Below are 26,286 nucleotides of genomic sequence, written 5' to 3'. Positions count from 1 at the left end.
TGGAACTTCAACCAAGCCACATCCACTAATTATTACAACTCTTACACTGTTGTGGAACCTCAAAAGGCTTTTTTGTTCTGGGGCCTCTTTTCTTCTCCCTCTACAATGTCGTGACTGGTGATACTCTCACTTCCCACAATTCCCAGATCTATAGATCCAGCCCAAACTTCTCTCCACATTGCCAACTGCATTTTGAATATCTCAAACTTAATGTGTTCAAAACTAAACTTATTTATCCCACCAAGCCCTACTGTTTGTGCTGACTTTTCATTTACACTGTATATATCTTATATGTACAGAGTTGCTTGCATGTTTTCTTCTCCAATAAAATGTAAGCCTTCTGAGGGCAGGGATAGTGTTTTTGCCTTTATCTGAATCCCTAGCCCTTACCACAGTGCTTGGCACATAGTAAGCATTTAATAAATGCTTGACCAATATTACTTTTGGTTTCAGCTGACATCTACTCTCAGATAGAAAAAGAGTTTCCTCAGAGGCTTCTCCTCATTCCCAGGAATTAAAACATATCCACATAACCTTTACCAAGAATTTTGGTAGGTGAATGCTTCCTCAAATTGGCATTCTTTACATCCTCGAAGTGAAACAACAGTCTCTTTCTCAAAAACAGGACTTACCTCAAGGGATTTCAGTAGAGGCACAGATTCAATAAACGATTCAAACATTTTCCTCTTCTTTGCATTGTTTTTCAAAATGATTCTTCTGAACGTTATTCGATCCTACAAGAAAAATACAAAAATTCTAACCTTTACATGTGAACGTTAATGTCTATTGAGTTGCAAATAGTATCGAGTAAACTGAATGTTCACGAAAATGTCGCTTTAGTCATGGAACGATCCCTGGCAGAAATACTGACAGAAAAAGCCAAGATGTCTGGCATAGCTGAAAACCCGGAAAATCTGTCAGCTGACAGAGTCTAGAGTCTGCTGGAGTTCCGATACCCTCAATTACAATTCTATGAATTACTAGAGTAAAATAAGTAAAAAATAAAACATGAACAGAAACAAAATCAGTCAGCCCAAAACTTCTTTATCTAATGCTCTAACTGAAGACACTTCAAAAGAAGAGCTACCAGTTTCCATATAGGAAAGAAGTGACTTGGAGTAATAACCACTGTTCTCCCCATGTCCTCAATCTCCAGACACTAGGACATTAATGTTCACCTACAAAGAGTGATGCTAAGAGGCCAAGGGGTATACAAAGCTTCCTTGGAGGACTTACATATATACATGATACAAAAGCAACCTATTTAGAGACAGAATCTTAATAGACTACGGAAGGTTTTGTGGAAGAAGTAGGACTCAAACTGGGCTTTGAAGATAAATAAGATTCAGAGAGATAATAGGACAGGCAAAGAACAAGCAAAGGCACAGAATCAGGAATTTTCAAGTCATGTTTTGGTGAAGATGGTCTGTCTTGGTCAAATATTGAAAATGGAGGCATGCCTCTACAGAGGCTAAAGCTTGAGCCTTTTTTATATGTGACCTGTATACAGAATAGCCATTAAAGGGTTAATGATAAGATGTTTAATAAGAATTAAAAGTATGGGTTCTTAGATGATTATTTGTTCTACATTTCCCTCCTCCTAAAGCTGTGGGTAGAAACACTTCTGAAAATTAGAATGATACCTTCTAAAACTGGCATGAGCAATAAGGTCATGATAACCTGAGATTCAGCAGCCAGGTCAACCTTAGGCTTCTCCTAAATAGGATTCTGGAGAGGGAATTACACTATTTTTTCTGTTAGATAAGATATTAATTTAGGTTATAAAACAGTGTTTTAATGTGTGCAAAACACTTTCCTCACAATAACTGTGTAAGGTCGGCCAATTATTATTGTCCCCATTTTACAAATTAGGAGATTGAGGCTCTGAGATATTAAGTGACTTGTGTATAATGGCAGAGCTAGTGTAGTGTACCTGAGGTAGCAAGTGAAGCCAGGTCTCCTGACACTAAGTCCAGTGCTCTATCCATTATGCCAAGCTCCCTTTCCTACTTACTTTTCAGTGTATCTTTGAAATATTTATCCACAATGATTGCCATTTAAGGAGTTGCCTGCTTCATGGGCTAATGATAGCTAAGTATTGAGTACAAATTACAATAGAGGCTAAGGATTAAGGAATTTGCAATCCCTGCTTAACGTGAAAAGATGATTACAAAACACTTAAAAATCAGTCTTGTGTATATTTGGGAGATGTAATGAAAGATGGGGTCCTTCACAGAAAGATGAAGAATTTATATCTTTAAAATGATACATGAATAAAACAAAGTCAGAAATAGAAGAAAATGTGAAATACCTTACCAGAAAAACAACTGACCTGAAAAAAAGATCTAGGAGAGAGAATTTAAGAATTAGAGGACTACCTCAAAATTATCATCAAAGAATGAGCCTAGACATCATATTTCAAGAAATTACAGAACTGCCCCAATAATCGTAAATCCAGAGGGTAAAATAGAAATTGAAAGAATCCATTGATCACCTTCTGAAAGAGATCCCCAAATGAAAATTCCCAGGAATATTATAGCCAAATTCCATGGCTCTCAGGTCAAAGAGAAAATACTTCAAGCAGACAAAAAGAAATAATTCGAATATTGTGGAACCACAGTCAGGATCACACAAAATTAGCAGCTTCCATGTTAAAGAAGCAGGGGGCTTGAAATATGACATTCCAGAGGGCAAAGGGGCTAGGATTACAACGAAGAACCACCTACCCAGTAAAACTGAACATAATACTTCAGGGGGAAAAAATAGACATTTAATGAAATACAGGATTTTTAAGCATTCCTGATGGAAAGACCAGAGCTAAATGGAAAATTTGACATTCAAATATAAGACTCAAGAGAAGCATAAAAAGGTAAACATGAAAGAGTAATCATAAGGGTCTCAATAAAGTTAAACTGTTTACATTCCTATATAGGAAGCTAATGCATGCAACTTCTAAGAACTTCATCATTATTAGGGCAGTTAAAAGAAGTTTATGTAGACAGAGGGCATGGGGGTGAGTTGATCATGTTAGAATGATCTCTCAAAAAATGGAAGGGTGATGCACTGGAAGAAGGGGGAAGGGAGAGGTAGAACAGGGAAAATTTTCTCACATAAAAGAGATGTACAAGGAAGAGCTCTGATAGTGGAGGAGAAAGTAGGGATGGGTGGGTGTGGGGCAATGCTTGAACCTCACTGTCATCGGAAATGGTTCAAAGAGGGAAGACTAGATATACACAGTCAATTGTGTGTAGAAATGTAACTTACCCAGTAAGGAAACAGGAGGGGGAAAACGATAAATGAAAGGGGTAGGGACAGAATAAAAGGATGACAGATCAAGGAAGGCAGAACAGACTTTTGAGGAAGGACAGGATAAAAAGACAGGGAGAAAGATAAACAGAAGAAAAAGGGATGGAAGGAAATACACAGCTAGAAATCATAACTATGAATGTGAATTGCCTTCTCAGTGGGTGAGGAAAGGGTGGGAGGGAAGGAGAGAGAAAGAAATTTGGAACTCAAAATTTAAAAAGAAAAAAATGTTAAAAATAAAAAATAACTTAAAAAATTAAGTGGCACATGATTTTGTCACACCTTGCTTATGTATATTTTTCTTCCTGTCTCCAGTATACTTCTTATTCAAATCATAAAAGATGCCACTACCAAATTATTCTTCCTGAAAACACTTTATCACACCACTCCTCTGATGAAAAAGCCTTTATTATCATCTTCAATGCATACTGAATCAAGTCCAAACTTATAATGCCTAGCATTCAAATACTTCTATCATCTATACTAAATTATTCTACCTCTGCATTAGCTCTTTGGCTCCAGGAAAAAGAGTTAATCTACTGTGCTTCCTGAAAACCTTCCTGAAAGTTTCCTTCATATGGCATAATCTCTCTCCTCTTACTCTGTCTATCTAAACCCATCTTTCAATAGGCAACTCAAATCTTAGCTCTTTCCTAAAGCTTTTTTCCCTAACCAGGTCAGTCAGAAATGGTCTTTCCCTCCTGCAACAACTTGTTTGCACAATTAATTTATCAATTAATCTTAAATTTGCTTATGATAGAACTTTCTACTGCTGTCTAAAACTGTAGTAATAGCTTAATAAATATATTGACTAAATATCTTACTATATTATGCATAACATATACACAATATGTTACCATTGTTTAACTTTTCATGCATTACTATTTTCTCTGCCAAACTATTTTATAATTATATTTTAACAGGCATTTGTTTTGTCCTTTTTTTGTGTCCTTCAGAGTATACTACACATAGAGGTTTGAGGCATAGTTGTTGCTATTTCTTGAACACCGAGTCTACAACATGAAACACTTAAAATTTACCTTTACAGGGATGCCAATAAATGTTAATAAATAGATGTTAATGACATAGACAGATCTTTTACCTAAACCTATTTTATATTAGCATCTCAAATCCATAAGATTAAGTTACTTTATTAATTCACGTTTACAGATAATCTAAAGAACTCTGTGATTCGCAGCATCCTCAGTCCCCTTTTCTGCCATTCTGCCAGCATTACTGCAGAAGTAGTCGATATATCTTTTTCTTGGTTTTATTGGTTGCCCTGGGCAAAGAATTCATCTACTGGTACTCACAAAATGTTTAAAGGCCTAGAGGAAGGACTCCAGTGACCTGGGCAGATCCTTTAGAGAAGACTTAGGAGGTAAATAAGAACTGCATAGGATGAAAAAGTACTGATGAACTGCAATCTATAACACTAGAAAAAGTACAAATATTGATGAGACCCATTCAGGATCCATTCAAGAAATAGTACATTATCAGTGATCAACTCAAGAAGTAATACTCAGTTTAATGAAGTATAATAGATATTTCCCAGTATTTCTATGTTATTTCTAAAAAATTTTTAATCCATCCTGCTAATTTTATATCTGTACATTAACACTTCCTATCAGATTGAAAAAATAATGGCATAAAATGATACCATACCTCAGATTTTCAAGACTTGTGGATTTAGAAGACAGAGGACTAAAATGCAACTCACTTTATACATAGAATTAGAATTTCCATAAACAATAACATCTCCCAAACTCTAGTGACCTAAAAGCAATAGCAATAACTTTTAGTGATTTAGCTATGACACCAGATAGTAGTATCAATCTAGACAAAGGCTAGGCAGACTTAAACATTTAAAAACTTGATTTTATTTGACCATTTATGGGATTTTCACATGTCCCTTCTACCTTGTAGACCAAACTAATAATGAAGCACACATAGAAGATGATATTTCATCGCAAAAACACCAAGGATTTTTATTTAAAGGAAATAGAGTTGGTTACAGATCACGTGTCGTACTATCTTTTAGCCTAAGTTAGAACATGCCAGAGTAGTAGAGAGTCCATAGAAAATGGGAAGGAGTGGTATAGTTAAAAGTACCTCCAGAAGTATGGTCAACAATCAGTAACCATTAAAAAAATAAAAAACAACAAACTCAACAGAAGGGATTTTAATCCTAGCATCTTAAGTAAAATGTATAACTGGAAAGGTATCATATCCTGTGGGTATCAGTTTTTACTGCCATATAATCCCTATAGTCTACTTGTGTTGGGAGATGGATAGAATGAAGTGAAAGAATGTTTGTTCATGGTGAGGTATGCTGGGATCCTTGAAAATGCATGAGTTATCAGTAATTTCCCTGGAAGCTTATCGGATTAATGTTATTATCCTCTCTCTTCTTGTTCAACAAAAACATGAATAGGAAAAAAAGGCATATACTTCAGTAAACTAACAAAGTGAGGATTGGTAAATGCTTATTATGGTTTATAGCCAAACCATTTTGGGGAAGTAGGAGAATGCCCAAAAATATGATGCCCTCATGCCCTGGGGAACAAACGACCAACAATGATAAATGGTGACAGGAAAGAGGACAAAGACAGAAAACAGGAGGGATAGGAAACTATAGGATAAGACAGGTAAATGAAAGCATTTCCCTCTACTTACCAGACCCCACAATGAACCTTCTGTTGTGGCAACTATGGTAGCAGCTCTGGGAGTGTTGTACATCAAGGCGAGTTCTCCAAAACTGCCACGATTATCATATTGGCCAACACGTTTACTTTGACTATCTTTAGTTACCAGAATGTCATATGAGCCTCTGGAAGAACAAAGATGCCACACAGTCTATAAGATGAAATTATTTTCAATAAAAACCTATTTATGAATTCTTTTGTACAATGTACAGCTAGTATATGCTCTACATCCTGATTAGCAGATTTTAAAAGCTCTTGTTACTTTAGATGAACTAGGAACTATTCATCTCTTTCTATACTTTACACCATCCTCTGCCACTTTCTCTAAAGGACCATCCCTATCAGCAGCCCTTCTCTCTTTATCACCACCCACTTCTTTCTGTCTACTGGTTCCTTGATTGCTGCCCACAAACACGCCCAATTCTCTTAGCCTAAAAACAAAACACAACAAGAACCCTCACAAAAACCCCCCTTGCTTGCCAACTATCATCCTATACTTTATCTTACCTTTTTAACTAAACAAATGCAATAAGACCAATATAGACACTGATGACAACAAGAAAAAAATGATGTCGGAAATAAAAATGAGATATAGAAGCAAAAATGTATTATTTATTATTCTGTTCAAGATTAATATACACATAACTTGGAGCTTATGGTTATATTTATGATCACTTGTTTACTTAAAAGCTTTTTTTGGTTGATTGCTACTAAGTTTGGTATAATAAAATAATGAAATAAGTACTTCCAATACTTCAAGGAGCTCTAATTTCATTAATGTGGTAATTACATCTATTGTTGCAGAGTACAACCTTTCTATAATTTAGTAGATAATCTTTGAGATTGCCTATGGCCAAAAAAAAAAAATTATATTCTTGTGGCTAATACGACAATAAGCTTCCCTGAATTTACCGAGGCTGGTCCACAGATAAGACCCATAGCCACATTGTTGTGAGGTTCATAGCTTAAAGTTTTATTTACTAACTGTAACGTTGGGCAAGTCACAACACCTCTGAGTTTCAGTTCCTCATTTCCAAAGTGAATGGTCTAGACTAGATGGCCTAATATCTCTTCCAGCTTTAAAACTATCATCTTTTCCTTCGTGGGAGGGCCTGATGAGATTGTTTTTCTGGAATAACCTTTGAGCGCCCAGAGTCACTTTTCTATTCCCATGAGGAATTGGATACAGCTTTAGAAGAAATAAAACAGGAATCCTTATTTGAAATTTCCACACTTTGACCTAACTAAACTCTGAAAGCATTTTACAGTAAGTATTTCACACTGGATTTCCATAAGAAATAAAGAATAGAAAGATGGGAAGAATTATATAAACTGATACAGAGTGAAATAAGACGAACTAGGAGAATAATATATACAGGGACTATACTAATATAAATAAAAAAGAACTCTGAAATGAAACTAAACCGGGTAGGAAAGTAAGGAGTGGAAAAATTAAATTGGATACATAGGAGTAGATGACACAGATTATAAGTGGCCTAAAACAAGGAATTAGGGGTAGGAGAGAATACATATTCCTAACATTAGACATCTATGTTCTTGGAAGTATATCATGATGACAACAACCTTCCATGTTCCCTACCATAAAAGGTGCCATTGTTAGTGTTGTCAGGGACCAAATATCAGATTAAACAAACTATGGGTCTAAAAGCCAGGATACAGTAAGAAACCAATGCAGGTTCTAAAATGGAAGAGAGAGGTTCAATGAGGACTCTAGAAACTATAAACCTTTATCTTGCAAGTCAAACTGCTTCAATTTATAATGAAAGGTGGCAACAATCACCAATGACAACTTATTTAAGCATAACCTTCTAGAGAGAGGAGATATGGTTTTTGTAAGGAAAACTGTTTTTACTAATTCACTAAAGATTTCAAAGGGAATAAATTATACATGTAGATAAAGGGAAATCAGGCAAGTAAGACATTTAGGCTTTCAAACAGACTTGGACAATGATATGCACTAGATGTGTTTTGGTTTTTTTTTAAATTAAGTAACCACAGGATTGTTTTAATATAAACAAAGAACTCATTTAGAAACAGGGAAAAAAGAGAAAGAATAATCAGATACCTCTCTGGATAAAGTAGAAATAGTGGGACTCAGAGCAACATCTGGTTCCTGTGTTCACTGATGTGCTCAATGTTATTCTTTAATTTCCCATGTTTAGAAGTGTGGGTTCAGCATGCCAGACCCCTACTGTGTTTATATGTATATATGTATAATTGTAGCTATTTGCTTGGGCAATTTTTTACAGCACATAATCTGATAATATTTTACCATTCTCTCAATATTCTGGAGGCTACCACTGAACTTTAATATAAGCCTCAGTGGCTTATTTTTGAACATATTCTTTAATTTCATGTTTGACTTTGTTTTCCAAAAATCATAAATAATTTTGCTTTGGAAGATTTTTGCTAGACTTGAAACTTCTATGTTGAGTCTTCCAAATGACTACGTGTTTATCAATGGAGGAAATATGCCTTTGTCATGCAAACTACTCATGGTTTATTTTTCTAGCACAAAGACCCAAGTTACACAAGGATTAAATGGGTATTTACTTACAAAACCCATGACTTATTTGCAAAATGATAATTTCAAATTTAATTTCTTTAAATGTTAATTATCATTATCATCTAAAAGGATATAACATCTTTATAACATTTATTGAGTGTTCAGGTTTGTGGTAGGTACAGAGAATACAAGTATTAGGAATAGGGACCAGACTTGTGATTTCATCAATAAGAAAAACTCCTGAGGCTGCTAGGTGGCACAGTGGACAGAGCACCGGCCCTGAAGTCAGGAGGACCTGAGTTCAAATCTAGCCTCAGACCAAACCCTTGATACTTACTAGCTGTGTGACCACGGGCAAGTCACTTAACCCCAACTGCCTAAAAAAAAAAAAAAAAAGAAAAACTCCCAGATAAGGGAATTCTACCAATGTAGGTTGGTCCCTTCTCTGCAATTGATAGTCTCAGGGAGTTACCTAGGGCACTGTGAGGTTAAGTCACTTGCCCAGGGTCATACAGCCAGTATGTATCAGAGACTGGTCTTCAACTTGGGTTGCCCAGGCTTTAAGACGAGCTCTCTATCCTTACAGTCTTATTGAAACAAAACTATTCCTTGTGAAAGGATTAGAGAATAACAAAAAACATTAGATGGTTAAGTTCTCAGCTCTATGGGGAAAACTAAGGAAAAAGAAAGGGGAAAAAAACAAAGGAAAAAACTCAATGTGAGATGGACCACTCAGGGAGTTCTTATAGAGGAGGTATTAGAAAAAAAAAACAATTTGTGAGTTCTTAACTAAAAACTCTCTAGCACCCATTACTAGTTGGGAAAAATTACACAGTTAAAGAATGGGGAAAACTGTCTTAGAACATTAAGAGATTATAATTAAATTAATTAAAACATTCAAATGGAAATATACCTGAACAAAATGAAAAATCTCCTCTACTTGCTAGTTAATTACTGTTAACTGTTTGTGATGAATAACTCTATTTCCTAATTAGGTATGAGGTAATTATATTCCTATCTACTGTAGCCAAGTTACTTTAAGGATAAAATAGGATCCAAAATGTTTCAGCCTTAGGGGAGCTGAAGGCTTACAAATGTGACTGAATGGAAATATCTAAGAAATAAGAGGAAGTGGGAATGACAAGAGGAAGTGGGAAGATATTGATTTTTAAAAAGGCTTGAAATGAAAAGTGATGAACTGAATTAAAAGCAAGAGCTATAGCTACAGGGAATAATCAGAGGATAGATACTATCTCTGAAACATATTAGTTGTATTATGATAGGCAAATCAAAAACCTTTCTGAAACTCAATTTGTTTCTCTGTAAAAATGGTAAAAATAATGTATCCCTTCCACAGGGTTACAGGCAGGACTGAGAGTACATAAAATGTTTTGCAAAGCCAAAAGAACCACACAAATGTGAATTATTATCTCATTACTCTCTCATCTCCTTCAACATAGTTCATACAGAAATGGTCCTGGGACAAGTTGCTATCTAGCTGTAAGTCTTTATATTTCATGGATTCTTTTTTTTTTGGTCATTTTATGGACTATTACAGATAAAAATAAAAACTCTTTAAAGGTGAATAAAAGTATGTGGATATACATTTAACTTTCGTAGGATTGCTGAAAACATCCTTAGTAGAAATCTTGTAGCAAACATGACAACAGGGATGCTATATGTACCTTATCTTCTTTACCTCACATGACTTTGACTTCCCCTGCTCAAGATCTTTACTTTGAAAGCGTTTTGTTCCATGTACCTCAAAAATTGTTAGTATTTGATATGGTGACATTTATTTAAGATGTTAAGTTTTTGTGACTCAATGTTATGGCTACGTCAATGTTGAGGATATCCGATCTATGATAACAGTTCAGTTCCAATCAAATTTACTGGTTGAGTTCTATAAGATACTCTGAGATCTGTATATGTAGTACTATATTTGTCATCTGTTATACCATGGAAGATAAGAGAGCTTCTGACATATAATTTTAGACACCAGGTCATTTCTTGTTATTTGGCATGTGCTATATTTTACAACTTGTAAGTAATATGTCATGAAGGTTCTGCCATTCCTTATATACATTGATATATGATTGATCATTAAATTCAGGCTCCTTAAGGTTATGCCTTCTATAACTTTTGGTGGCAAAAGCCCCATTCTGAATTGCTATCATCAATTTCTAAAACAAATTCACAGAAAATTCAGTCATTTGTGAGATGCTTCTTTGTCAACATACAGTTGGCTGAGTGTATATTGATTTTGTCCATAGAAGGTAAATAAAAGTCAATTCTTAGATCTCAGCCATTTTATTATTATGTTATCTAGAAACAGTCCAAGGATGAGTCATCATCTCACTAATATTCATACAGATATACATATTCATATATATACACACATGTGTGTATAAGTGCATGTATACATATATATGTATAAGAATAAATTTTCTGTCAACCGTTCCCCAGGTGGGTAAAATGATTCATTTTAAAAAAATTAGAGAATTGGAAAGCAAGTTCCTCTTCTGTAGACTCACTGATAGGATCTTTGGATATCTCCAGTAACAGAGAGAATGAAAGGAATAACATGTACTTTCTCCTGTTTTCACATAATTTTATTTTTTTTCTGAGGTCTCCCAACTTTGAAAGTTTTTCATTTGATGTAGTCTAGAGACACTGTATATTTAGCATGGCACCAACTATTAACGATGTTTCTGTTTAACTTTGATGGATTATTGTTATATCCATGCACTAGTTTAGTCTATTACAATGTTCTGGCCCCAGGACACTTTGCTTTCTGAATTCTCAGGTTTATTTTGAAGTTTTTATTTATAGTACATGGATTTGTCATATTTTAGGTTATAAAGGACAATAAACTTCTAGTATCTAATTTCTGATTCTAGCCACCTGACTGTGTCTTTCCAGGTATTCAGTATATATAAAATTTTTGCAACTTGCAGTGATGTGTTAAGCAGTTTCTACAACTTCACTGAATAACCTACATTGAAGAATAAATCTGAGCTTACCAAGAAGATCTTCCTGTAATTCCTGGTGGCAATGACATAATCCCGAATTCTTATTATAAATCCCTCTATCTCAAACAAATCTGCATGACTCAGCCATTTATTTGCTGCTTTTTTGGCTGACATATTGTTGGTTGAGTTCACCTGTATGTTGTTCATTGAGTAAATTAAAATTGCACTCTTGGATACCAGTTATTTCACAGGCTCTGAAGATCAACTTTTTTGGTTATATTGACACATCTAGTGGCATATGTCTTTACTACTGTTTTATGAAGTGAATGTTCCAAAAGTATTTGGATAAAATTTCAACCTGTTTATACTGTGCTCTTAGCACAGTCTTCCTCCTTTTGGTAGTTAATCTTTCTATAGCTGTCTTGGGTTGATGAAACACCATTTTGTTAATATTGTACAGATTTTTGGACACCTTCAAAAACAATTATCCATTTTACAAAGCCAAAAAATATTGACTGGCATTGCATAGGTATTAATTGCTCTAAAAGAACACTTCTGACTTCAGACTGAATGCCAGTTAAGTCTCTTGCTATACTCTCAGTCTTATCCTTGATAACCTATGCTTAGTGTATAGCACCTGGAGAAGAAGACCAAGATATTTCTAAGCATCACCTTCATCCTTTGGTTCAATATGGTCTCCAGATCCAAGCTCAAAACCATTAGCTTCTTTTCTTCCTTGGTGCACATGAAGAAATTTATGCTTACTGGAGGGATATTTTCATATTGTTGGGAAAAGTTTCCATAAGATGAAGTAGTGGTTTAATGTCCTTTTCAGTAAAGTCATATAAACATCATTCATGTACATCAAATGACTAATAAGATGTTTTGTTATAATTCTCTCTTTGACTTGAACGATATAGTCAATTTTATTCAGGAGTGATGATGCATTTATAATTAGGCAGAACCATACATTTGTGATACATTTTATATCAACTGTTCTTGACTTTACTGTGCTGATAGTGTATAATAAAAAAAACAACAACAGTTTTCTATGCAAGTAATCTAATGTTCTCATTATGCCAGGATCTATTTTATATGTTGGCAGTATAATACTAAGCCATAAGGGCAAAACAGAGTTAAAGACTTTTTAATAATCAGTAAAGGTGATGTAAATGTTATGTTGCTTTCAGAAGGCTTCTCTTAATTATCACGAAGTTGATAATGAATTGTTTTTCATGCTCTTGGGATTTCTTGGCAAGCATTTTTTTTGTGTGTGTGAGGCAACTGGGGTTAAATGACTTGCTCAGCTAGTGAGTGTTATGTATCTGAGACCAGATTTGAAATCAGGTCCTTCTGACTCCAGGGCCAGTGCTCTATCCACTGCACCACCTAGCTGTCCCCAAACATTTTTTTTTTACTCTTCAGCTAACACATTATTTTCTTGAAGGTATTTATAGATTTTTAAAGTGATACACTGTGAATGCTTTATATAAAGTACAAAAACATGTAATTAGCCTACATTTAGAGGGTTTGTTGCTGTTCTCATCTTATACTAATAGAAATATATAAAGTCTTCAAGAAAGAGATCAGGCTTTTATCAAGAGAAGAATATGGTAGAGTGCTCTGTGCTTCTGTGAAGCTTCTGAACCAGTAATTATGGTTCTTATTTGAACCCACTGCTTTCCAGATTTGCTGACAAACTAGCGTTTTAGCAACCATCATTCCTCATATTAATGGTTTAAAAACTTTGTTTCACATTTAATCCAACCTATGCTTTTATTGCGGTGGATTTCTTTATGACCAGAAAAGGTACTGTCTTCTTTATTCTCTGCTTCTCAAGACTCATTAATACAGTTTTTGAATGAGTCAAATTGTCAATTTTCTTTTCTGTGTAACTCAGATTTATTGTATCACATCTTAGCCTTTTGATTTTCTCTTTTAATTGTTGTTTTCCTCTTTCAATTGTTGTTTTCATTGTATCAAGAATTTCTGACAGACTTTGTTTTCCAGATTCCACTCCATGTTTCTTTTTCCTTGCCTTTAATCAGGTAATATGGAACTTTTCTACTGGACATACTGAGAGACAGAAATGTAATCTTCCAATGCTTTTTTTTTTGCAAGTCTTCAATAATTTCTTCAAGCCACTTCTGCCATTACGAGATTTGACACCTCTCCTCAGGAATATTCCTAAATAGCACCACCATTCTTCCTCTAGTCCTCCTGTAGTAATGTAGGTATCATAAAGTGCTGTGTGCAGGTCCTGAAACGTTTCTACACTCTTGTCAGATATAGTGGTAAAACACATTTGTTCATGATGGTTATAGAAGATACCAGTTTTTTAAAATTACTGTTTTGTTATAACATTGGAGCCAAATTCAAAAACAGCTCTGTAAAATTCCATTTTATTTACATCTCTCTCCTTTTCAAAGTCATTAGAGGGATTGCCATTGTTTGTTTTTACCAAACATTTCATTACTACAGTAAGCACACAGAAGGTACTTAATAAATACTTGCTGACTGACTGATATATGGGACAGACAATAGAGACTAACAATGATCTTGGATTAAGGTGGAAAAGAGAGTGGCCTGGATTGCTTTCAGGAAACTGCAAAGCACTTTTATTGACCCCAAACTTTACATGAGAGCAAAAGCTTGTCCCCTGAATACAAACATTTTACTGGTGTTGCTGTATGGTGGCAGCAAAACTTCGAAAATCCTTCCATCTTAAGAACTAAGGGTGTGTATCACACAGAGGGCAATGGAAAGACACACAGTGCATGTGAGCAGGTTGCAACATATGACCAATGAGGAACTCCAAAGAAGAACAAGATCAAAAAAGTTAATCAAATAACTGTATGATGGATGGCCAAAGTGATCCACTGGTACACTCATGATGTCAGGAGAAAATGAAGGAGATCTCCAATATGTTGAATGGCAAATTTTGGGAAAATGTATGAATCAAGCAGGATGGATAGGCAGGTATGGATGAGTTCTAATCATCATCACTGAGATCCCAGATACATCTGAATATCTGAAAATTCATTGACTGATTGACTGATATAGTACTGGGCAATAATAAAAACATTTATATCTTCAGTCCATTTCATGGTAAGTTTACCTTCCTTAATGATCAGCATTATCTATACTGAAGCATTTACAACAGGTAAAGTATTGGGACTTTTCATTTGTCCCAGTGCAGCTTGGTACTAGAACATGACGGAATGGTACTCACTCTGTTGCCTTTTGTGTCAAGTTGACCATGATGGCACTGAGTACAGCCAGTTTGAAACCATATGATACACTCGTTATATCCTAAATTCATAGGAGCAGTTACATTACACTGATCAGGGTGCTGAACAAATGAATGATATTGCTAGAGTCCAACTGGCCCACATTTCAATGTTCCTATCAGGTCTTCAGAGATACCATAGGGATCTTAGAGCATACACAAAATTTGCACTGTAAGTTGCACTGGCTGGCATTTCCTTATTTTCTTGTTACCCTGCTACTACATGGAAGACAGTTTGGGCTTTGAGGAGGTGATGGTGGTGGTTGTCACCACCATCACCGTCAACACCACTAGCACCACCACTACATTTTTCTAATCTTTTATTTCAATAGACTTCAGATAGAAAAGGTCCTAGGAAAAGGCCCTATCCTATTACTCTTTAATATCTAATGCTCTCTGAACTACTATACAGGCAAATAAAAATAACTGCTTTTTAATAACTGAATAAAAGCCTTAGAATGCAAGTTCATCTTCTATAGACTCAATAAAAGTACCTTCAGAACTCACACCTTTATTCTAAAGTTTCTGACTGAACTGTTTATTTTGTTTTCTGTGTTACTTCAATTCTTTGTATTCGTTTTGAATTCTGCTTTCAGTTGCTAATGAAGGGCATCTAGAATTATGTTTTTGTTTTCTGGATTTCTCTCCTGTTAATTTTTTGTTGTCTTTAATTGAGTAATATAGCATTCAAGTTTTCTACTACTGCTCTAAATCAACACCTACTACATGTCATGAAATAGAAAAATTATCTCATTTTGTTTAACAGAGTAAGAAAGAAATGGTCCTGCCACAGTTAACTATTCTGCTATTTACATGTTTATATTTAAATTTCTACAATTATTGCACTGGTGGGTAAAACAATTGCTTTTCTACAGATATGGAAAAACATAAGTTCATTTTCTATATGCCCATAGAAAGCATCCTCAGTATAACTAGAATAGCAGACAAAATGATGGTGATGAAATGTATCTCATTCTTCTATAACTTGGTATTCTGCTACATCTTCTACATTTCAAAAGCTTTTTATCCCATGTGGCTTGGACACTATGAATACTTGGTATGGCAGTATTTACTACAACGTTCTTAAGTTTTATGTACCAATGTAAAGTCTAGGTAATCGTGGGCAATAGTTCAATTTTAAATAATAGTGTGGTACAGTTTATCAGCTGAGATCTCTAGGACATTTTGAGATCTATATTATTGTATAAGAATTTGTCAGTCAATCTATGAAAGCTTCTGATGTATAATTCTAGTCACCAGGTCATGTCTTTTATTCAGTATGTATTTTATTTTATAGCCTGCAGTATTGTGTTGAACAATACTTATCATGTCCTTGCATAACCTTGACTGATAATTAAATCTAAACTCCAAAAAGATAACCTTCTGTAATTTCTAGTGGTAATGACCTGGCCCTAAATTGCTATCATAAATATCTGCTTTCATAAATAAATTTATATTACTTAGCTACTTCTTTGATGCTTCTTGGTCAACATATTGTTAGCTGAGTTCATATAGATACTGCCCAGAGGACATTTGGGTTCCATTCCTGGATCACCATCATTTCCTAGTAAACCAATTTAAGTTACTTTAGACAAATCTAATGGTGTGTAGTTTTTATTGGATTCTGCTATTGCTCAGTGAGTAATGTCTGTAAATGCCAAAAGTATTTTTGTAAGTTTTTAACCTGTTTATCAAGTGCTCTGATGAGAGAGTATTAATCTTTCTATAGATTCCTTAGGGTGATGGGTCCAATGTTTCATTAACATATTATGAGTTTTTGTGATAATGATGATGATGAAAACAGAACTGGAAATAACTTGGGGTCATTTCTAGAGAGATTGAGGAAAGAAGTCTTGTTGAACTTGAATTAGGTTTGGGGTGGTGGCAGTGGTGGTGGTGGTTTCAATATCATTTAAGTTCTGATGATTCTAGAATCCATAAGACTAGGTCAGTTAGCTGTCGGGAGGGTGAGGGTTTGAGGTCACTACAAAAAACACAGTACTGACCTAGAACTAAGGGGTCAGAGCTGGAGCTATCAGAAAGTTCCTGATGTCCTCAAGAAAGTTTAGTCTACCTAACACTGGTTTTTTTTAAAAAGGGTAGAACTGCAAATGTCATCTTTAGGACTGAGCTGAAGCTGTGCCTATACTAGGTCATTATGTGTCACAAAAGAATACCTATAGCTGACTTATATGGCATGTATTTACTTAATTCTTCTATTTTACTAAAAGAGATCTGAGGTTCTAAGTGGTTTGCTACGACAGAGATAAAAAACCAACAAAGGACAATGGAGCCAGGATATTATCTCAAGGTTTTGGTGTGAATAGAATAAATCCTTTAATCCCTGGGGTTCTAAGAGCTCCCTGAAGATAAACATGGTGTATTTTGTTGGAAGGTATCTTGGGGAGCTATTCCATGGTCACAATTACTCTAAGTATTTTTTTTTCCTTTTTGGCAAGGCAATCGGGGTTAAGTGACTCGCCCAGGGTCACACAGCTAGTAAGTGTTGTGTCTGAAGCTGGATTTGAACTCAGGTCCTCCTGACTCCAAAGCCAGAGCTCTATTCGTTGTGCCACCTAGCTACCCTGACGCTCTAAGTACTTTGAATCAAGGATCTTGTTACTATACAACCTGCAAGGCTCAGTTTCCTACCGTTCGATGACATAAAAGTTATCACCATCATCCCCTTGGTCAATGACATGTTCTTCAGACACCACAGACCTCTCAAACATGGCGTCAAGGACCTCAGACAACTGCTCCTACAACATAAACAAAGAACAAAGAAAACGTCTTGTTGATGATGATAAGACTTGTAGTCTACTCAGGAGCTATCTGGAGATATCTCCAGTGGTTGCACTAGTAATATCTTTTCTTGTTGCCATTTTACAGTGGATTCTAAACTATGTACTTTTCTATTACCTAAAAGAAATTTGAGGCTATTGTATCTCATAAATTGGGAGCACACTACAATCAGTTGTTGGAATGCCTGTGCACCACATATTATAAGTAAGTCTGCAAATGACTTCTGAGATAGTATTATGTGAAAGGCAGAGGGACATAAGAGAGACAGAGAGAGAACCAGGCTTGAAGCCAAGAAGATATGGGTTCAAAACCTGCCTCTGACGTGTAATGTCTGTGTGACCATGGGCAAATCACTTAATCACTCTCTGTGTTCCAGGCCAGAAGTAGTGGTCCTGAAGCAAATTAAAATGCAATTGGAAAAGAAAAAATAACAATACAACAGAACATAAATAATTCTAATATGTGATTTTCTAAGTTAATATGCTGCCCTCAGGGATTCTTACGTATGGTTCAGTGGCCCCATTTCTCCGTGAATTTGATCCACTATTCTAGGCATCTCTAAGACTATTGTAGAAAAGACATAGACCTTCATTGGAGAGGACATTTCATCACTTAGGAGGTCCCAATACTAATGAAACCAAAGGTCCAATCTGTATCCCTATTATTATCATTTTTCATTCTGTACCTATTTTAAAATTTGTTTCTTGCATATAACAAATTTTTGGGTCTAATGTTCTTAGTTTCTTTCATTTTATTAGATTACTTAATCCATTCACATTTAAAGTTATGATTATTTAGTTTGTGGTCACCATTTGTTTCTTTTATGATTTTTTTTAATTGCCTTCCTCTACTAAGCCATCATCATGCCAGTGATTAGTTTTCGTAATACCAATCTGATGCTAGTCTATTCTTATCACTTCTGTTTATATGACCTAACCCAAACTTCTTGAATTTACTTAACTCCCTTATTTCTTTCATTTTGTTTCTCTAGTTCCTTGCCTCTTCTGACCATTTCCTTTCCCTGCTTAAGTAAGAATGTGGGTCAAAATCCTCCCCATCCAACCTCTTAGCTTAATAAATATTCTTTATTGACTTTAGTGACTTCACATATATAATCTGTATCTAATTGTTTGCCCTATCAGGAAAGAGGGTGGAGAGAGAATTTAGAACTCAAAATTTAGAAAAAAAAACCAAAAGTTAAAAAATGTTTGCCCATATAATGTGTGTGTGTGTGTGTGTAAATTTTCATCAAAAAAATCCACCTTCTTTTGCAGCATCCTTTAAGAAATATTCATTTAATCTGTCCTCCTCCTTATTTCTATCCCTGTCTAGTTTATTCTGAAATCAATGCTTCCATTCATAAGCTATTCATGTCTCTTCTTTATACTTTCTCTGTCCCTGATGAAGTAGAGCTTCTGGAGGGTCAAACTGGAAATCCTTCTTTTATTTTTGTTCTACATTAGGCCATTTTACCCCATCTTACCTCATCACCCTTTTCCCCTGTTTCTTTTATTTATTTGTTTGTTTGTTTATTTATTTGCTTTTGGTGGGGGGTCTTCTGCTGGGCATCATGCCTAGAAATATCAATTCATGAAGGAAGCAGGGAAATGGTGGGAGTTACTATGCATCCCAAATCATAAGGTCTGGTCCAATACTTTTTTAGCCTTTATTACTACTCTCCCCTCCTAAGGTCAGTATATCTATCTATATCCCCTCTGTCACTCTGGGGGCTGGTGACCTCAGACGACACTGGTTGACAGAAGGTATTCTTTTATGATGTCTATTCCTTTCCAGACAAAATCCTTTATGAGAACCATCTCTCATAACAGGCTAACACAACCCCCCTCCCTCCAAGTCTAGGAATATTCTTTAATGGTACACTTTTGTCACTCTTTCTAGGCCATGACCTACCTCCCATTACAGATACATCCCCATGTCAGGTCTTTTGCTCCCATAACTGCATAAGCTTACTGAAAGGCTGAAAAAATTACTATCTCTTCTTTGGATACCTCTAGGCTGGTTGTAAGTATATGACTATCTCCTTTCTGTCTCTTGACAGGAGATAATTATTTCTGAAGGACTTTTTTGGTAAATAAGAATATTGTATAAGTGACTTGAAAATCCAGCTCCTATGCATATATACAAAGATGTTGTTCCTGGATCCAGGCTTCTAGCTAATAAACATTTAATATTTATTGATTATTTTCTATTTTGGAAATTCATGACAATGATAAACTCTCTTTCTACAATAATTATTCTCTTACAATTATTCGCCTGTAATTATCTATTCTACATGCTTTCAAGTACTTTGTTTACTTTGGAGTGACATTAAACTGAAATTCATGAAAGCCAGAACCCAGTGTTGAAATAAGTGTAATGCATTAACTACTCATTACACTGCATACTAATTTATACTGTGAATAATAATATTTAGTAGGCACTATCGTAACTGGAGATAATGACACAATTTTACGAGGTCTTTTTCTCACTTTAACTTTCTCTTCCACATAGGGCTGGCACAGGTTATCAAACTGAAGGTAGTCTTTGACATGTCATATACATCACAATCTTTGCTACATGATAAAAATGACCTTTAAATTTAAGACATATACTTTCTTATGGATTTTTTAAAAATGTGTCAGTATCTGGAACCCAGTAGGGTGGTTACTACATCAAGTTACTTCACAGATATTATGTCTAACTATAAATCCAACTATCATCCTCATATTTCCCACGTTATCAAAGCACCTCAGACATTCAGATGATCCAAATAATGACTAACTTTTTATCCAAAATGTAGAATTACCATCTTAAACATGAAAGCAAAATCATAGCTTCCAAAATTAAGATGAGTTTTAATGCTAATTGGCTTTGCAGAAATTTTTTTTTCTATTCCATGATGTTAGAAAAAACAGTAGATATTAAATGTCACATAAAAGAAGAGTTTGTTCTTCCATGATATGCACTGCTTGGCCTTTGGTATATAACTATATCTGGCAAGAGTAACAGCCTTTTAGCTATTAATTTTTACTCTAAACCACCATATTTGACTTCTTTGTGCCAGGAAATTCTTTCATGTTTAATATCCTTTACTTATATGAGAAGAGAGACATGGTCTTATTTATGCTCAATGATTAGAGGCAAAGACTATATAAATGTTCCAATATAGCCCTCTGGTGACTAAGAGGATTCTAGGTAAGTACTATGAACTCCATATCTAATGGTCTGGATTGCAATGGGGATCCTCTTCCCTGCTGCATTCCCTTGGGTAATGCATGGATAATTTTTGACCCTGGTTCAGCAGATTTTCTAGGATACAGAGATACAGCAAGCTTACACATTATAGGGAAGTATCTCTGCTTCACCAATCCTACCAGATGGTGCCTTGTAATGGGGCCCAGAGTTAGGTCTCATGGCAGCTCTGAAACAGATCAAAACTATGAAAACCACTCATTCATCTATCCATTGATTTACCAGAATTCATCTTGACAAAGAAGAAAGAGTTCAATATCGGGAATTGGAATATCTTGCTTTAAATCCCAGCTAGATACGTGACCATAGGTAAGTCACTTAATCTTTCCAAGCATCAATTTTCTTATTCATTTTATTTTTTTCTCATTCATTTTGCAAAATTTTATTATGCACTGATTATATATGGCACATTAGCCAAAGAGAAATTAGCTACTGCAATGTTTAAGATGATAACTTCTTAATAAAGAATACTACAGGTGTACATTTTTGAATACACCTTGACACTTCTGATGAGATATTCCAAGTTGTTATGGCTACTTTTCACACATAAGAATCTTACAAAATGGTAGCTAAGAAGTGAGGCCAATTTCTTCTGCACCTACTCCTCTTCAAAAACTCTCAAATCTTTTTTTCTAAAACTGACTGAAACTGTCTAAAATCCATTCTTGTACTGCTAATACAAAGACTAATCCCACTAATCCAAATTCTGCCAATGGAGGAGATTAAAAAAATAATTAACACATAGTTCTTATCCTCAAGGAACTTATAATTTAGTAGAAAATCAAAAAAAGAATTCATTCTAGTACCCGACCACCAAAGCATTAGGATTTACAGAAAAAATGGAACCCAAACAGGTCTGTTTACAGAATGGGGATGTATGTCTGGGGTCCACAGGTGATAAGCAGAGAAGCTATCTTTTATCTGTATTGTCAGACTTCAGAAGAAGAGCCTATCCTTTAGAAGTGCCACTTTTCAGGGACTAAACCCTTTACTGTCTCATGACTGGCTATCTAGTATAGAGTAGACACAAGATGTAACACTCTATTCATTCTAAGATTTTGGTTAATATATCAGCTGACTGTTAACTTGCAAATTTGATCAATCAAATGATTTTCAAGTGAAATTCAATTTGATTTGTTATTTATAGGAAGAGGGTAGGCTAGAGGGGGTATAAGAGAAGTACTAAGCAATGTCCATGTTAAATGTTGAAAGAAAAATTCTATATTCTGTGAAAAACATGAAAACAATTCTGAATTGTTTAATAAAGTAATCATACGAAGATCATAGATGACTGATCTAGTGCTTGGAAGAACTTTGGGGATCATCTAGTGCAAACTCCTTGTTTAATAGATGAGGAAATGAAGGTCCAGGGAGGCTGAATGCCCCTTGACCCCGGTCACACAGTTAGTAAGCACCACATGCGGGATTTTAAGCCAGGTCTTCTGACTAAAAAGCCATTGCTTATTCTCCAGTTCTGGGCTGCTTCCAATCAGAAAAGTGTTCCTAAGTAAAATGTGTCTGAAATCTCTAACTGCTGGTCTGTCTGTGGCAGTTAAATCTATTTATATAATAAATAGCAAAGAAACTGATTGAGTACTATCATACAGATGCTTTTAGTATCGCTATTACCTGATCAAGATTTTTGAAGAGAAGGATATCTTTGCAAGCTTCCTGAAGTCTGGATCTTTGTTCATCAGACTTGGGATGAACCACCTACAAAATAAATACAATAAAATGTTCTTTTCTTTTCGTTTTTAAAATTTTCTTTTTTCTTAAGAGAGAATGAAAGATTATATCATCAGATCAAGAATATTATGATATATTTCTTTCCTCTTAAAAGAGGAAAAAAAAGAGGGATCTAAATCTATTCAGTGCTTCAAGTCAAATCAATAGTAGTCACAGATCATAAGTTAGATCTACTTAGCTAAAAATCTAAGTAGTTTTTCTACGAAGGAAAAACAGAGGACATCAGTTGATCTAATAACAAATACCATAAAACCTATGTCAGACAAAAATGAGAAAAGTACTTCAAAATTACTTTTGTTTTATCAAATGACCCAAAAACATCTTTAGGAAAAAACTGATCACGAATTTTGCAATGCATGTTACAAAAACGGATATTTTATTATTTTATACAATAAATGGAATTTCAATATTAGAACATGGCAGAAATCTTTCAAAGGCTATTAATTTCAATGTGTATATCACAGACTGTTTAATTTTTCTTTAAATTAGATAGAAACACATTTTATTAGTTTATTTGAAGAGAAATAAATCTCAATAACCAACCTCACCAAACAACAGACTTAACTGAAGGAAACTTGTACTTTCTTACCTTTGGCTCTGTATCATCTTCATCATCTGGATTGAAAGATTCAGCACATACTTCATAGAAAGGGCAAAAAAGAGAAGAAAAAAATGTTATATGTATATTCTTCCCTACCTGAGAAAGAATGAGTAAACACAATTTTATTTCATTTACTCTCCTCGAAACCTGTGATTCTTCTCCTTTAATACAAATAAAAATAATAAACATTTAGTGAGAACCTACCATGTAGTAAAAGGCATAGGCATTTTAATCAACCCCTTTGCTAGCATAATTCCAAACCACCTTGCAGAATAGTTAAACCAATTCACAGATCCACCAATAATGTATTAGTGTGTTCATCTTACTGCAGCCTATCCAAATTTACTATTTGATCTTTGTAATCTTTGCCAATTTGCCAGGCATCAGATAAAAATTCAGAGTTGTCTGACTTGTACTACTCTTACTAGTAGTGATTTGCATCAATGTTTCACATAGTTATTGACAATATGTAATTCTTTTTCTAAGAATTGTTTGTTCATACCCCTTGATCACTTATTCACTGGGGATAATGGTATCTGTGCTAATTCTTTCTGTATCTTGGAACTCAGTTTTACCAGAGATATTTAATACAAAAATTTTATTGCATAATCCCTGTTGCAATTCAGAGCATTAGATCTGAGGTTCATAGTACTTACCCAGAGTTCTCTTAGTCACCAGGAGGCTTAATTTGAATTTTGTTTCTGCCCTTCCTTAGCACAAAGCACTTTATAAAGTGCTAAAGAAAGAGATAAACAATTGCACAATCCCACCCCTCTAGGGGCTTATATTCTACTAGTGAAGAGGAATAATAGGGAGATAACATGTACACAGACAAAATAAAGGTATGATTAGGCAAAGAAAGACACAAAGTATACAAAATGCTTTTGGAAAGTCTGAGGAGGGAGAGAACAGTCAATCAATCAACATTTATTAAGCACCTACTAAGCGTCAGGCACTGTGGTATGTGCTGTATACAAAAGCTATATATAGGATAAAAGGGAAATAATTAAAAGAGGGAAGTCATTAGAATCAAAAAGGGTTAGGAAAGGCATGGGCAGCTAGGTGGTGTAGTATATAGAGTGCCTGGCCTGGAGTCAGGCAGACTTATCTTCCTGAGTTCAAATCTGGTCTTATACAATTACTAGCTGTGTGACCCCGGGCAAGCCACTTAACCCTGTTTGCTTCAGTTTCTTCATTTGTAAAATGAGCTGGAGAAGGAAATGGCAAACCCCTCCAGTATCTCTGCCAAGAAAACCCCAAATGATGTCATGAAAAGTTGGACATGACTGAAAAAATGACTGAACAATGGGGAAAGGCTTCCTATGGGATTTTAGTTGGGATTCGAAAGATGCCAAAGAAGGCAGCAGACAAACAAAATGCCCAGTCATGAGAAGGAATTTCTTATTTAAATAACAGCAGAGGCTAAGTGGTGGGATGTCAGGTGTAAGAAGGCAGAAAAAGTAGGTGAGGGCTAGGTTATGAAAGGCTCTGAATATCAACTGGAAGATTTTGTATTTGATTCTGGAGGTAATGGGGGAGACTGGAATTGAATAAGTAGGGGTCAATTTCATTAATGAATATGGATGCAAAAATTCTAAATAAAATACTAGCCATGAGACTACAAGAATATATCATAAAGATTATACATGGTGACCAAGTAGGATTTATATCAGGAATGCAGGGATGGTTTAACATATGGAAAACTATTAACCTAACTGATTACATGAAAAACAAAAGTAACAAAAATTATCTGATTATATCAATAGATGTAGAAAAAGCATCTGACAAACTATAACTCTCATTCTTATTAAAAACACTCAAAAACATAGATATAAGTGGATTTTCCCTTAAAATGATAAGAAGCATCTACCTAAAACTATTAGCAAGCACTATCTGTAATGGGATAAGCTAGAGGCCTTCCCAATAAGATCAGGAGTAAAACATGGACATTGAGGTAATAAAACTATTTCTTTTTGCAGACAATATGATAATATACTTGGAAAATCTGGCAATTCAACTAAAAAAAAAAGCCAGTTGAAACAATTAATAATATTTGCAAAGTAGCAGGATATAAAATAAATCAATATAAATTGTTAATATTTCTATGTATCACCAACAAAACCCTACAAGAATAGAGAGTAAGAGATACTTGCATTTAAGATAACCATAGATAGCATAAAATATCTGGGAGTACACCTGCCAAGACAAACCCAAGAACTACATGAACATAATTATAAAACACTTTTTATACAAATGAAGTCAGACTTAAATAATTGGAGAAATATTCATTGTTCATGGGTGGGCGGAGTCAATATAATAAAAACAACAATTCTACCTAAACTAATCTACTTATTCAATGACATCCCAATTAAACCACCAAAAATTATTTTACTGAGTTAGAGAAAATAATATAAAATTCATTTGGAAGACCAAAATGTCAAGAATATCAAAGGAATTAATGAAAGAAAAATGTAAAGGGAGGAAATTTAGTAGTATCAGATCTTACACTATATTATAAGGCAGTAATTATAAAAACTAACCGGTACTGGTGAAGAAACAGAAAAGTGGACCAGTGGAATAGAGTAGATATACGATACACAGTAGTAAATGATTATAGTAACCTTGTATCTGACAAATGCGAAGATTTAAGCTTTTGAGATAAAAATTCACTATTTGGTAAAAACTTATGGGGAAAACTGGAAAGCAATCTGGCAGAAACTGGGTGGAGACCAATATCTTACAATATTTTACCAAGATAAAGTCACAATGAATACATGTCCTTGATATAAAGGGAGATATCATAAGTAAATAAGAACATGAAACATATTACCTATGAAAAGGTATGAAAAAGGAGAATTAATGAATAAGCAAGAGATTAGAGAGCATTATGAAATGCAAAATGGATAAATTTTTTTTACATTAGAATGTTTTTGTACAAATAAAACCAATGACTAAAAGAAAAACAGAAAACTGGGGGAAAGTTTTTATAGAAAGTTTCTCAGATAAAGACACTCATTTCTCAAATATATAGAGGATTTTGCCAAATTTATAAGAATATAAGTAATTGCCCAATTGATAAATGGTCA

General features: G+C 34.7%; 1 protein-coding gene across 1 annotated transcript in view; it reads right to left on the bottom strand.

Annotated features, from left to right (window-relative positions):
* PRKAR2A (protein kinase cAMP-dependent type II regulatory subunit alpha) overlaps positions 1–26,286 on the bottom strand; it is a 134,678-nt gene that overhangs the window by 31,211 nt on the left and 77,181 nt on the right. The window contains exons 3-7 of the mRNA XM_027837054.1: positions 23,189–23,238; positions 22,483–22,566; positions 17,452–17,558; positions 5,983–6,136; positions 633–734 (exon numbers count right to left, since the gene is read on the bottom strand). Of these exons, the coding sequence (XP_027692855.1) occupies positions 633–734; positions 5,983–6,136; positions 17,452–17,558; positions 22,483–22,566; positions 23,189–23,238 (497 nt within the window). The remainder of the gene's footprint in view (positions 1–632; positions 735–5,982; positions 6,137–17,451; positions 17,559–22,482; positions 22,567–23,188; positions 23,239–26,286) is intronic.

This window comes from Vombatus ursinus, unplaced genomic scaffold (genome assembly GCF_900497805.2).
Source record: "Vombatus ursinus unplaced genomic scaffold, bare-nosed wombat genome assembly UNPS02014820.1, whole genome shotgun sequence".
Lineage (NCBI taxonomy): Eukaryota > Metazoa > Chordata > Mammalia > Diprotodontia > Vombatidae > Vombatus > Vombatus ursinus.
This window is presented reverse-complemented; position numbering and strand designations above follow the sequence as displayed.